General features: G+C 36.3%; 1 protein-coding gene across 3 annotated transcripts; it reads left to right on the plus strand.

The window, feature by feature from the left end:
* Positions 1 to 1,411: 1,411 nt before the first annotated feature.
* Positions 1,412 to 9,749, plus strand: LOC135074421 (uncharacterized). 3 transcript variants are annotated; one of them, XM_063968709.1, is made up of 6 exons: positions 1,412 to 1,784; positions 2,512 to 2,718; positions 2,936 to 3,274; positions 3,591 to 3,958; positions 7,945 to 8,086; positions 8,794 to 9,749. In XM_063968709.1, exons 1-4 carry the CDS (start codon positions 1,623 to 1,625, stop codon positions 3,924 to 3,926), a joined length of 1,044 nt encoding a protein of 347 aa, XP_063824779.1. In that variant the 5' UTR covers positions 1,412 to 1,622; the 3' UTR covers positions 3,927 to 3,958; positions 7,945 to 8,086; positions 8,794 to 9,749. The 3 variants fall into 3 exon arrangements, with proteins under 3 accessions (XP_063824779.1, XP_063824778.1, XP_063824780.1); XM_063968708.1 differs by having other exon boundaries at positions 3,591 to 3,897; XM_063968710.1 differs by having other exon boundaries at positions 3,066 to 3,274; positions 3,591 to 3,897.
* The last annotated feature ends 3,809 nt before the right edge of the window (positions 9,750 to 13,558 follow it).

Here is a 13,558-nt window from a genome sequence, read left to right on the forward strand (position 1 = left end):
GGTTAATTTGGCATTTACAGGAAATCAATTCAACATTATTTAAGGTTAATATTACCAAACCACTTTTAGTAATCTTATTCATGCATTCGTGTTCAGACTACGGAGCACTTGCCGATGTTTCAGAAACATAATAAACGGTTTCTCGAAAGTATGGTGGGGGAAGGCGAAAGTAATGGCACAGTTACAGCAGGTTACGGTTAACTTATTTATTACTTTTCTCTGTGGGTTAAAGTTTACTAGCTATCCGGGTAATTGATCGAGTCTTATCCTTCATTTAATTAACCCAAGTCCCATCCCACTTGGTCCCATTTTGTAACTCGTCTCACTTGAAAATGGCACAAATCAAGTCTGCCTCGAGTGCTTCTGGCTTCGACGTGTATTGCCAACATCAAAAAAGAAGAAGAATGTCAATGTCAAATTGTCATCATAGAAAAAAAACAATAAATTTTGGATTAAAGATTAATTTATATTCACAGATATGGATAGATGCAGCATGTGTCAAAAATTGTATGAAGCCGAGCGTGCCACTTTTTAAACGTCATTAGTGTCATTTTAGCGAATTTTAGTGATTGCCGCAACGTAAAAGTAATCGTATCATCGTACTGCATTCGCAAAGTCATCGAATGATATCGTGTGACTCGATTCAAAAATTAATTAATTCCGATAAAACTGATATTTTGTTAAATTTATAGCTAGTCTGACTGTGGATTAAAATAATTTTGTAGCGGTAGACGTTATTCTACAATTCTACATTATTAATTTGCAAATAATATTTTTGTTGTGCCTAATGTTTATGAAAGTAATGATCGTTATTCCATTATGTTAATAGTACTACTAGTAATTCATACTTAATTCCATACTTTTAAATATCCTAGTAAGTAAATGACCTAGTTTCATAAAATAAAGACTATTTTACTCAAGCTTTTAATTTTTAATAAATGTAAAAATGCGTATTTTTGCCAATACGTTTTCTTTCATAAAGCTAAGTCAGGTACCTAGTTTTGAAGATATTTCTAAACGACAAAATCTCGGGCGTCGTATACATAGACTAGTAATAGTGTATACTGCGATCACTGACCTAACTTCTTGATTTGTATATTTCGACGTTATACAGTGCACTCTGTCTTCCGCGATCACTGATCTAACTTGTTTTATAATTCTTCTACTGCTACTTTATTCTAATTAATTACATATTTGTTACTCGTTGCTGTTAATTACAATTCTCAATCCGTAAATAATTTCTTCTCTCTACCGTGTTCGTACTACTGTCCTCGTAAAATCATCGTATCCGATTGTTGTAATCGGATTACATGAACATCACTCGACCATGTATGTCCATTTGGACATATCGGAATGGCACGCTTTGACTAGCAACTTGCTGTATCTACTCTAATCCATATCTGTGTTTATATTGCTTTCACATTGAAGTATTACCTAACTATCAAATTTGAGTAGATATTTGCTTCTTTTTTGCCATTCGCTTTCGTTCTTTTTATCACAAAAGTTCATTTTGTCGTATGCTTCAGTGATATTAACGTTTCTTCGAGTTCCTTCGTACAACTATAGAAACCAAGTATTCGAGACGAGACTTTCGGTGTGTTTGTGAACATATCCAACTCAACATGAACCGTAGTGTCTGTAGTCGACGTAGTCGTGCTATTTGTGCTACTGCCCGTTGCATCAATTGTTCTATACGACTCCTACCGATCTATCGCTGGTGCACGTTACAAGATGCAACTCAACCAATAATAAATGTACTTCGTAGCTGGATATCACCAACGCCGGTACGTATATTTTATGGTTTTATATGAATATCAAAACAGACGAACATAACTAAATTATTATATGAACATAGCATAAACATAGCACACAATGGCACTACAGAGCCCATTAATAGGTCAGAGCAAATAATCTTTATTCTGTCAAGCAATAAAAATAAGACAGAATTTTATTGAGGTTCCTGGGAGTAAGTATTACGCTACTTAACAAATTAATAATACATTTTGTATAATGTATCATTTCCAATTTTACATTGCAGAATTCAGTGAAGCAAAAGACAAAATATTTAAACAATATCTGTCTCTGAAACTAATATCTTTTGAAATAAAACATGTTTTGTAGATGTTATTTTATCACATGTTTATTACATCACAGGAAATGATATTTGTGAATAAAGATTATTTATTTATTGTCTTATAGAACAATGGGACAAAACATCCTCAGAACTGTAGCACTTAAAGTGCTACAGTTCTGACCTACCGTACCTACCATAATAGCATGTACTATCATATAAGGTAGGTATTAAAATGCTACAGTTCTGGGGACGAAGGTCATCAAAATGTCCCATTGTTCTTTATTACATTATATGCTTAAATAATGTCAAAGAATATTTTTGTTAATTACTGTTATTTTCTAAATGAATTTAGTACAATAGCTTAAAATCTGTTATCATTAACATCTTAAATATTCTATGAGTGCCTATGGTGTGTTAATAAAATTATTTATTTGCAGGTTTCTCTTGAACATAAACTGTGCTGGGAATGCCATACATTACTACAGCAAGTACCTGATGATGAATCTGCACATGAACCTCAGTATGGTCACAAAAATGTGTGCTATGTTTGTGGTATTTCTACTCTTCGCCGGGCTCGTACTCATCCAGTGCCCCCAGAAGGCCCAGAAAGGGATGTTATTATAGCATTGATGTTTCCTCATCTGGTACGCATTTTTTTTATTTCTGTATTTGTTTTTTGCTTTCATCAAACTACAATAACTCTCACATTTTTTAAATTTAAACCTTAAATTGTACTTATGTTATGATTTTAAGAATTTTAACATAGGTAAATAATTATATTTTATTCTTAGGTCTTAATATTGGCTAAAATTAATAATTTTATACATTTGAAATAAATATCTTAACAATTGTATTTTTCAGGCTCCACTTCTAACTAAAGTTTGCTATGCATGTTGGCGTGTTGCTAAACATAATGTCCAAAGGCAAATGCAGCAAGACTCTACAAGTCCACATATTAGATTTAGTAAGGAAGAAGAAATTGATGTTACAGAGTCATCAATACTTTTGCCCCCACCACTTCTTCAAAATATGATACCACAACGCAGAGGTCCAGATGTGGATCACTTGCAGTGTAATAACACAAGTCAAGCTTGTCGGATATGCCAGTGTAATGAGCCTAGCAAAAAAATTTGTGATTTAAAATCCGAGGAAAGTAACGAGACTGGTGCAGAAATTGTGTTATTTTGTCTGAGTATTCAGGTTAGTGTTGCCGAACTATCTATATTTCATCTGAAAAAGCCTTATCTATCGATTGGCCGATATCGATACTATCAATAGTTTATTCTTCACGAGCAACAATACTATCGATAGTATCGATAGTATTGCACATATTCAATAGTATTGCCTCGTTTTCGGCCAATCGATAGTCGTGCGATAGTTTGGCTATCGATAGACTATCGATTAATAATCGATAGTCGACTATCGATCGGCAACACTAATTCAGGTGCATAAATTTATTTTGTATTTTAATTTTTCTCATATTTGTTTCCAAAATAATAATAACATTAATTTGCAGGTTGACGACAGTTTAACAACTTGTGATGAGTTATGTTCACAATGTTATGAGAAAATAATTTCTTTCTTCAATTTTAAACATTTTGCTCTAAAAAATAATACTCTGGAAAATGACTTTAAAAGCCATGAAGTATTCTTGTCCTACAGTAATAACCATGAATCTCCTGTATGGAGTGAAACTGAGATCAAGTCAGAACCTGAAATAGAAGTAGAGGCAGAGTGTTCTCAGTCTGATGATGAATTACTGAGTGATATTAAAAAAATCAAATACGAGTTCATTCCAGAAACTAGTGAAACAAAGGATAATGGTAGGTATCATGATATTCAGGGTGTTTGACGGAAGGTTAGACAAACTTCATGGGTGTATAGGTAAGATTATTTTAAGAATACAAGTTCGCTCATTTTGACTCTAAGTAAGCTACTTTTTTTTAATTTATATTTTTGTTTTTATTTAAATTTATCCAAAATTTGACCTTTAAACTGCTTCTATTTTTTCTCGCATGGTTTCCACCGTTTTTTTTTTAATTTGATATTAATATCGAATATGTCTTTAGTCAAATAAAATAAATTTAATATCCAGATAATGATTGGATAGCTAGTTACGAGCCCCCAAAGTTGTACTAAAGTTCAAACCACGATAAAAAAAACAACATAGAATTTCAATTTAAAAAAAAGTTTAAGGTAATAATGGATTGCCAATGATCTTAAAGAAACAGAAAGATACCTAGAACTTATCAATGCCTTGGAAAACGTCAATTTCGACATACTTGGTTTAGCTGAAGTAAGAAGAATGGGCTGCAGTATAGACGAATACGAGAATCACATTCTTTGCTATATCGGAGAAACTAAAGGTCTGCACGGTGTGGGCTTTCTAGTGAAAAAAGCTCTCAAGAAATACTTCACAAACTTCACAGGAATATCAGAAAGAGTGGCTTTGCTGACGCTTAATATCGAGGGATCAGAAATCTCAATAATACAGACCTACGCCCCCACTGAAAGATCAAGCAACGAAGAACTAGAAGAATTCTACAAGGATCTAGGCAAAGCTCATTCTATAGCGAGTGGCACAATATTGGTTATTGGCGACTTCAACGCAAAAATAGGACAACCAAAACCCGAAGAAAACCTAATAATGGGAAAATATGGATATGGAGTCCGAAATGAACGAGGAGAACGTCTTCTTGAATACGCAAAAGAATACAAATTGGCAATAACAAATACCTTCTTCAAGAAAAAAGCAAGCAAAAGATGGACCTGGACCTCACCAGACTTCAAATACAGAAACGAAATAGACTACATACTAACTAATAGACCGAAACAAATAACTAATATAGAGGTACTAACAAACACAGGGTTTCCATCAGATCACAGAATGGTGAGATCCACGATACTTCTATGCGGCTCCAAAAAAAGCAGAAAGGGTTTTGTAGCACCAGTAAAGTTACCTAAGACCGAAGAGGAAATACAATTCTACACTGAAAAACTTAAGTTAAAGTTGAAGGAAATTAACTTAACCAGCGAAACTAGCGTCCAAGCATACTATGACCAAATAACCAAACCTATAACAAACAGTTTAAAATCAGAAAAAACAGCAAAAACGTCATATTATAACAAAATACTAAGCGAAAACACAAGAGAACTAATCAAGAAGCGAACAACACTAATCAATATTAAACCAAAATCCAAAATAATTAAAACAGAATTAAGCAATCTATTCAAATCTACCAACAAATCTATCAAGAGAGACCATAGGCAACATAGGAAAGAAGTTATAGAGAGAAACCTTAAACAATACAGAAGTACAAAAAGAGCATACAAACAATTAAATATGCATAAAACCTGGATACAAAAATTAGACAGTAAAACACAAGTAACCAAATCCAGAAAAGAAGTTTTAGAAACAGCTACAACCTATTATAAGGATCTTTACAAACGACAAACCAAACAGACATCTAACCAAGAACAAACAACTTCCATCAACGGAGACGAAGAGGTGCAGCCATTAGAACAACGTGAAGTATTTAATCAGATAAAACTACTAAAATCTGAAAAAAGCCCCGGCCCAGACGGCATAAACAATGAGGTAATAAAGCTGGGATCGGAAGTCCTAACCGGACATATCACAAAGCTCTATAACATGGTTTTGCAGACGGAAGAAATACCTAAACAATGGTGCTCATCAGACATCATTCTGCTATACAAAAAAGGGAACCCTCTTGACGTAGGCAACTACAGACCGATCAGTTTGCTAGCTAGCTTATACAAACTATTCACCTCATTAATACTCAAACGTTTAACACCTAAAATCGACAGCAAACAACCTATAGAACAGGCAGGCTTCCGGTCTGGGTTTTCTACAACTGACCACATACACACTCTAGAACAGGTAATAGAGAAATACAAAGAATTCAATAAACCTTTATATGTGGCATTTGTAGATTACTGCAAAGCCTTCGACAGCATAAGCCACAATTCTATCTGGGAAGCACTTACATCATGCGACATAGATTGTAAATACATAAGAATATTACGTAATATATACTCGAACTCTATCAGCCGAGTGAAACTGGAAAGCAGAGGAGATGAGATCAAAATAGAAAGAGGAGTAAGACAAGGTGACCCTCTATCTCCTAAGTTGTTTATCGCCGTCCTGGAGAATATATTTAAAACCCTAGATTGGAAACAAAAAGGAATAAAAATCGAAAACCGCTATCTCAGCCATTTAAGATTCGCCGATGACATCGTGATTTTCTCAGAGACACAAACGCAGTTGAAGAGTATGATATGCGAACTGGCAGAAGAAAGCATAAAAACAGGTTTAGCTATGAACATGTCAAAGACAAAAATAATGACGAACAGTCTCAAAACACCAACATGGGTACATGGAAAATGCATAGAATATGTCGAGGACTACATATACCTGGGAAAACAGGTCTCATTCAACAAAGATAGCAACGAAGAGGAAATAAGCAGAAGGATAAACATCACCTGGAAAAAGTTCTGGTCGCACAAAGAGATCCTGAAAGGCAACTATAGCTTGCACCTGAAAAGAACCGTAGTCGAAACCTGCCTACTACCATGCTTATTATACGGGAGCCAAACTTGGGTGTACCAGACCAAAAATAGAGCAAAAATAGAATCATGTCAACATGCGATGGAGAGGAGCATTCTGAAAATAAGAAAAATTCAAAAAATCAGAAACAACAAAATTAGACAACAAACAAAACTAACAGATGCCCTCCAAAAAGCTTTAAAACTAAAATGGCAGTGGGCTGGACACCTAGCAAGGTACAAAGATAGAAGATGGACTATAACATCAACAGAATGGAAGGGACCGAAGGGGAAGAGGAATGTTGGGAGACCCAAAGAAAGGTGGGCTGATGATATAATGAGAGTAGCGGGAGAAAATTGGCTCGACCTAGCCCAGGACAGGAAGAAATGGAGCGGAATGGAGGAGGCTTTTGCCCATACAGGGGTGCCACAAGAGTGAAGACAAATGCTTCTAACTTAATTTATAAAATTGTAAACTTGTGGAAATAAAAGCTTTTATATATTATTTATAATGATCTTAAAAACATCTCTAGCTTCTCCTCTTTCCACTGATATATCACATTAAGTAATTAGATATTGAAATTCGTTAAAAATTCAAAGTTTATGGAAGAAAATGGAATAAAAATACAAAAACTATCCATACAAAGTAGATTTTGAATTTTTTTAAACTTTTATCTTCATAATGTGGTTATTATTTTTAATTAGATTTTGAAATAAAACAAACAAAAAAAGTTATGAAATGGAGTGTAGCAGAAAATATAACGATGTTTGAAGAAACTTTGTATGGATAACTTTTGTATTATTATTCAATTTTCTTCCCTAAACTTTGAATTTTTGACGAATTTCAATATCTAACTACTACGTGTGATATATCATTGGAAAGAAGAGAAGCTAGAGATGTTTTTAAGTTCATTGGCAATTCATTATCACCATATTTTTTTTTTTTAAATCAATTCTAAATTGATTTTTTTATCGTGATTTGTACTTTTGTTAAACTTTGGCGGTTCATAACTAGCTATCCAATCATTATCTGGATCTGAAATTTATTTTATTTGACATAAAGACATATTCGATATTAATATCAATAAATTAAAAATACGCGAGACAAAAATTGAAGCAGTTTTTAATTTAAAGGCTTTTACCAGGATCGACATGATGTCAGTGAAGAACATAAAATATGGTTCGCGAAACATTACAGGAATTTTATTGTATGTCAATATTTTTATCGGTATACCCTCCTATAGATTTCCTTGTTCTTTGCCTCAGTAGTTATTGTTTACAAATCAATTTCGTGTGCATTTCAGTTAAAATACTAATTGAAATGGAAAACCTCAAGACAAATAGTGATTTGTACGCATTATTAAAAACCACTATGAAAGATCGCGCTAGTTCTTTGGCTAGGATATTAGAGCTGTTTTCGCATACACTATCTTCAGATAAACAGAGGTGAGTACTAACGTAGTTAATCTTCTATATATTACCTATCTATATGTATCCCAACTAATATTATAAATGCGAAAGTAACTCTGTCTGTCTGTCTGTCTGTTACGCTTTCCCGCTTAAACCTCGCAACCGATTTTGATGAAATTTGGCATAGAGATAGTTTGAGTCCCGGGAAAGAACATAGGATAGTTTTTATCCCGGTTTTTGAAACAGGGACGCTCGCGATAAAGTTTTTCTGTGACAGACAAAATTCCACGCGGGCGAAGCCGCGGGCGGAAAGCTAGTAAATATATAAAAGGAGAAACTGACTGACTGACAGACCAACGCACAGCCTAAACGGCTAAACATATGCACTTGAAATTTGGAAGGGACGTAGCTTAGGTACCGTAGAGGTGCACTAAGAAAGGAATTCCCGAAATTCCCACGGGAACAGGAGTTAGCGGGAAAAAACATTTGTATGAAAAAATCTAAACCGCGTAAGATAGATGAAGGGGGTAAAACGGGATCCACGCGTACGAAGTCGCGGGCGGCCGCTAGTACTTTATGCACATAAAGAAATACTATAAAACAGACATAGTAAAAAATCACATCATCACAAAAGATTGTCGTTAAATTTACTACATCCATACATTTCGAATGTAGGTATCTACATTTTTTTTAAATTTATGATTGTGTTAGGTAGGTACTGAGTTACACATTTTATTTTTCAGACAACTAAGGAAAAAAATAAATAATTTCATTGACACTGTTCGTCGCAAGAAGAGGCAGTGTCATTATAATGAAAACCAGTTTTTAGTTACAAACGTAAATTGGCTTAGTCAATCTGTTGATTGGAGTCAGTTTTGTAGTCCGCCAAATCCATCTAGTTTACCTTCTTCTTCAAGTACTACTCCACAGAAACATTTTTTAGAACTAAGTGATCGCCAGAAGAGACGTAGAACTGATTATTTAAAGAAATCTCCCCAAGAGCATATCGATTACTCCCCAAGAGCATCAAAAAATCTTATAGATTCCAATGCAAAGTTTATTTTTGATTTCATTCAAAACCATCCTGAGTATAATGAGGCAATCAAAAGTTTTTGTGAAAGTCTATTATCAAATGAAACTAAATGCTCTTCGTCTGTACGAAAATAATGATCTTACAACAATTGACATTAGATCAACGGATAGCTCCCGACTTATTACCTAGGTATTATCAAATATAGTTAGCAAAACAGGATTGTTATCCGCCCTCTGAATCAAAAATTCTATCAGAGGTTCAGGTAAAAATTAGATTACAAGATATTCTAGACCTGACTGTTTCAAGAATATTGAAAATGACTAGTATTAACACGGAGGAGTCTCATAAATACACATTAATACTAAAATGGGGGTGTGATGGTGCTTCTTCTTAGGCTACTTATAAACACAGCTTCTCTGACCCTGGTTTTGATGACTCATCGGTGTTCATGTGCAGTTTTGCAAAAACATTATTTTAGATAATAAAACATTACTTCACCGTGTCTATTTTCCGACACTACACCTTTTAAAACTGTTTGTCCAATTTCGAATTATCGCAACACTGAAGTTTATTAATAGGTACTTTGGAGATGGTACGAAATACAAACACCACTAAGTAGATTAACGTTTACCAATCGTAAATACAATAAATGCTTCTTAAAATGAAGTTTTTATTTATTTTACTTTGCTTAAACAACCCTGACGCTTGAGCTGTGAGGTAGATCAATTCTGATCACAAAAAAAATGCACCAGGTTCGTTGGAAATTTTGCATTATTATTATTACCCTAAAAAGGTCGGCATCTAATCCTGATCCAAGGAGTGCAATTTTTGTTGCTAAAGCCTGGTCTGTGAGCACGTAGAATTTTGTCCAGCAGCAATAATAATTACGCGCGAGCGTTAAGGATGGGTAGCTTGGGGTCATTCCGGTCATTGGACAAAATTATACGTGCTCACAGACCAGACTATACTATTATGTATTCTGTGGTTTTGTACCAATCAAATTGTATGATGTTGATACTGAATCTGTAATTTCGCAAAATCCAGCAACATCTTCATCGGCATATTGTACCTAATTCCTTTTAAATTCGAAAAAGAAAATGAAAGGTTAACAAAGGAGTGTTATAATGACATAAGGGAACAAATAACTAGTTTGTTTTAAAATTAATAATAATAATACTGTTGATTATAAATTACATTTCACTATGGTTGATACGAAAATATGTAATGATTTGACTGATAATAAATCCGCCGTGAAATGTTTTATTTGTGGAGCTAACCCACTTTCCATAAATAAGCTAGATTTAATTAATACAAAACCACCAGATGAAGAACACTTTGGGTATTGGGCATCATCACTCCATGCATGGATAAGAAGTTTTGAGTGTATACTAAAGCCTGGTCCGTGATATTACGCGCGAGCGATAAGGATGGGTAGCTTGGGGTCATTGGACAAAATTCTACGTGCTCACGGACCAGGCTTTACACATAGCTTACAATCTCCCATTTAAATCCTGGTGATTGAGAGGGGACGAAAACAAAAAAAGTAAAGAAGAAAGAAAACAACAAAGACAATTTGGAGCCTGTTCGTTGATATCAAACAATCGAATACTAAGAAAACTTGGTTTTATTGGTTTATTTAATTCTTGAAAAAGTGATTGATATCTTTGGTTTTGCAACAAACATTACTTATTCTTAACATTAAGAGTAGGCGCACACCGTTGATTTTTCGTCGGCCGATAGTTTAGTCGGGCAGTTGATCAGTATGGGCATGTATGGGAGTGCGCACACTACGCCGATTCGATTTGGCAGATTCTTCATACAATTTAAAATCGGGCACAACTATCGGCCAACTAAAAATCAACGGTGTGCGCCTACTCTAAGGTGAGGTTCTATCAATAATCTATGGATACTTCACCTGAAGTCGCCGCCCAAGCTGTGGCACTTATTCAGGCCGGACACAGCCAAAGAAACGTGAGTGCTCAACTCTAAGTCGATCTGCGGTCCGAAATGTTTATCGGAGGTACCTAGAGACTGGCGGCTTTGTTCGTCGCCAAGGAAGGCCACGATCTCGGGTCAGAACTGAAAGGCAGGATCGATTCATCGTGACGACCAGCTTGAGAAATCGTCACCTTACCTCCATTGAGATACAAAACCAACTTCGCGACTTCCACGGAGTATCTGTGAGCGCTCGAACTGTTCGGAGAAGGTCAAAAGAACGCGATATGGTACCACACAACCCAGCTAATGGGCCCAAATTAACGCGAGCCCACCGAACAGCGCGCCTTCATTTCGCACGCAGTCATTTAAGACTCTCCTAGGTTTTCGACTTCGACGGAGTTGTGCTTAAGTGGTGGGGGCCCCCGAAAGGGGCGCCTTTTCGGTTTTCCGGTTATACCGCGTAAAGGACTTACCCTATCGAAAAGTAGTCTTCCTGACGGTTGAAGGGCATTTAATCCTGCATTAAATAAGACCAAATTCATATGTTTTGAACAAACCGTTCTCGTGCAAATGTTCGGCAAAGTAGAAAATATGTGTATAATTAATGACCCTCTCCACGTCCAATAGCTCGTCACCCGTAGGTATGTAATAAATAACTAAAAAGTCCTAAAATTATTATTAATTTCCCATATTTCGGGTAATTTTCCCACGTAAATAACTGAGAACACTGGTCTTTGACGTATTATTTTTTCGAGTGAATGACGTTTGATTTCAATTAATTTCAATATTTTAATGTCGGGAAATAAGTGATTGGATTATTATTTTACCTGTGAAATGTGATTCCTTAATTTTTGTTTGTTCGAACAGAATGGTTTTTACACAATTTCATCACACAAGACATGTCATATTCGTGTTGTTTTTTCGCCGCCTAAATGTGTCAACTGTGTGAAGTTTGCACTCGAAGTGGTGCGTCAGGGTGTGAATGTGTGCGTGCCGGCCTGTACGTACAGGCAAGCTGGTGTATCCTAATGTCACAGTATTTTGTTGATGAGAATCCGTCCGACTTTTTTTATAGGTCCATGTGTAGAGATGTGCCGCTGAGAAAGTTCTCGTTCCCGGCAATATTCCCAGTGAGAATATTCTCGAGAACCGAGAACGCTCCCGGGAATATTCTCAGTGTTCTCGACAGAATACATTTAGTTTTAATTTAAATTTTGTTGTTTATATGTGATATTATTTGTAATGTTTCGATGTTTTATTAACTGGGCGTTAAAACTAGTCGTTATAAACAAGGCATAAAACGTGTGAGTGAGATATTGCAGTCTTGCTCACTCTTTTCGTGGCGAACGCGTGCCGCGGCTTTAGGACTCGGCTACGGTATTTGAACATCAGTGTGCCTCTGAGTTTTAAGGCCCTTGCCACCCTGGCGGTTTGCAAGCGGATTCAAAGAGGATTTAAAGCGGATTGAAAGTGGATTTAAAGCGGAGAGGCGACGCGACGGAGAACCGCGTGAAAATATCGTGAAGCTTCCCGAAGGCTGCCCAGCCGAGCTGGATTCGATGATTGACCTTTTTTTCGAAGTTGGACCTACCTAACTGGACTGTTTGCCCCAGGTATACATTATATTCAACAACTTCGAGTATAGAGTCTCCAACTTTTAGAGGAGTGGGTGCAACACGGTTTTTAGACATGATTTTCAAAACTTGTCCATGTTTATTTTGAGACCCACTTGTTGAGAGACTCTATTGAGACCATCGAGCATTGTGCCTATATCTTCCACGATCTCAGCCATGACTACGATATCGTCTGCTGTCTGGGTTATGTACTCGCCGTTGATATGTATGCTGAATCCGCTCCAGCCCAGAAACTTGAAAACATCTTCCAGGGTGGTGGTGATGACGTCTCCCTGGCTCACCCCTCTCTGCAACTGGATAGGTTTCGGGTCCTGATCTTAAAACGGACTGTCACTGTGGCGTGTTTGTACAAGCCTTTCAACACTAATGTATCAATAGTCAATTTGGCACAGTCGAAGAGACTGAAGCACTACCCATGTCTCAATCGAATCGAAAGCTTTCTCATAGTTCACAAACGAAAAGTGGCTGATTATACTCCTTGATCTTCCGCATAATCTGCCGTAGCGTATTTATTATGGTATGTGGTACTAAAGCCTTTTCGAAAACCGGCTTGTTCGGGGGGCTGAAAGTCGTCGAGCCTGCTAGCGTGACAATTCGTAATGACTATCGGAAACAGCTTGTAGACATGGCTCAGAAGCGAAATGGGTCTATAATTCTTCAACAAGGTTTAGGGCCTTTAGTACCGGCGTTCCGCCTGCTTTCAGAAGCTCAGACGTGATTACGGTGCCTTGTTGTTTTTCAGCTGTTTGAGAACCATTCTAATCTCGTACAGACTAATACGTACGGGATATATTCGTTAAGTGTCGGATCAATCTAGCTAGCACGTATTTTCTATAAAAATGTGTCAAATGATCCGTCAGACAGGCTATCCACAACTTATCCAGAAGTGGCGAAACAGGCCCT

The sequence above is a fragment of the Ostrinia nubilalis genome, chromosome 9 (assembly GCF_963855985.1).
Source record: "Ostrinia nubilalis chromosome 9, ilOstNubi1.1, whole genome shotgun sequence".
Lineage (NCBI taxonomy): Eukaryota > Metazoa > Arthropoda > Insecta > Lepidoptera > Crambidae > Ostrinia > Ostrinia nubilalis.

Excerpts from the sequence above, each read along its gene's own strand:
- LOC135074421 (XM_063968708.1), top strand. The coding sequence starts at position 1,623 with ATGAACCGTAGTGTCTGTAGTCGACGTAGTCGTGCTATTTGTGCTACT. Across the intron at positions 2,719-2,935 it reads CATTGATGTTTCCTCATCTG|GCTCCACTTCTAACTAAAGT; the intron begins GTACGCATTTTT and ends TGTATTTTTCAG. Across the intron at positions 8,087-8,793 it reads CTATCTTCAGATAAACAGAG|ACAACTAAGGAAAAAAATAA; the intron begins GTGAGTACTAAC and ends TTTATTTTTCAG.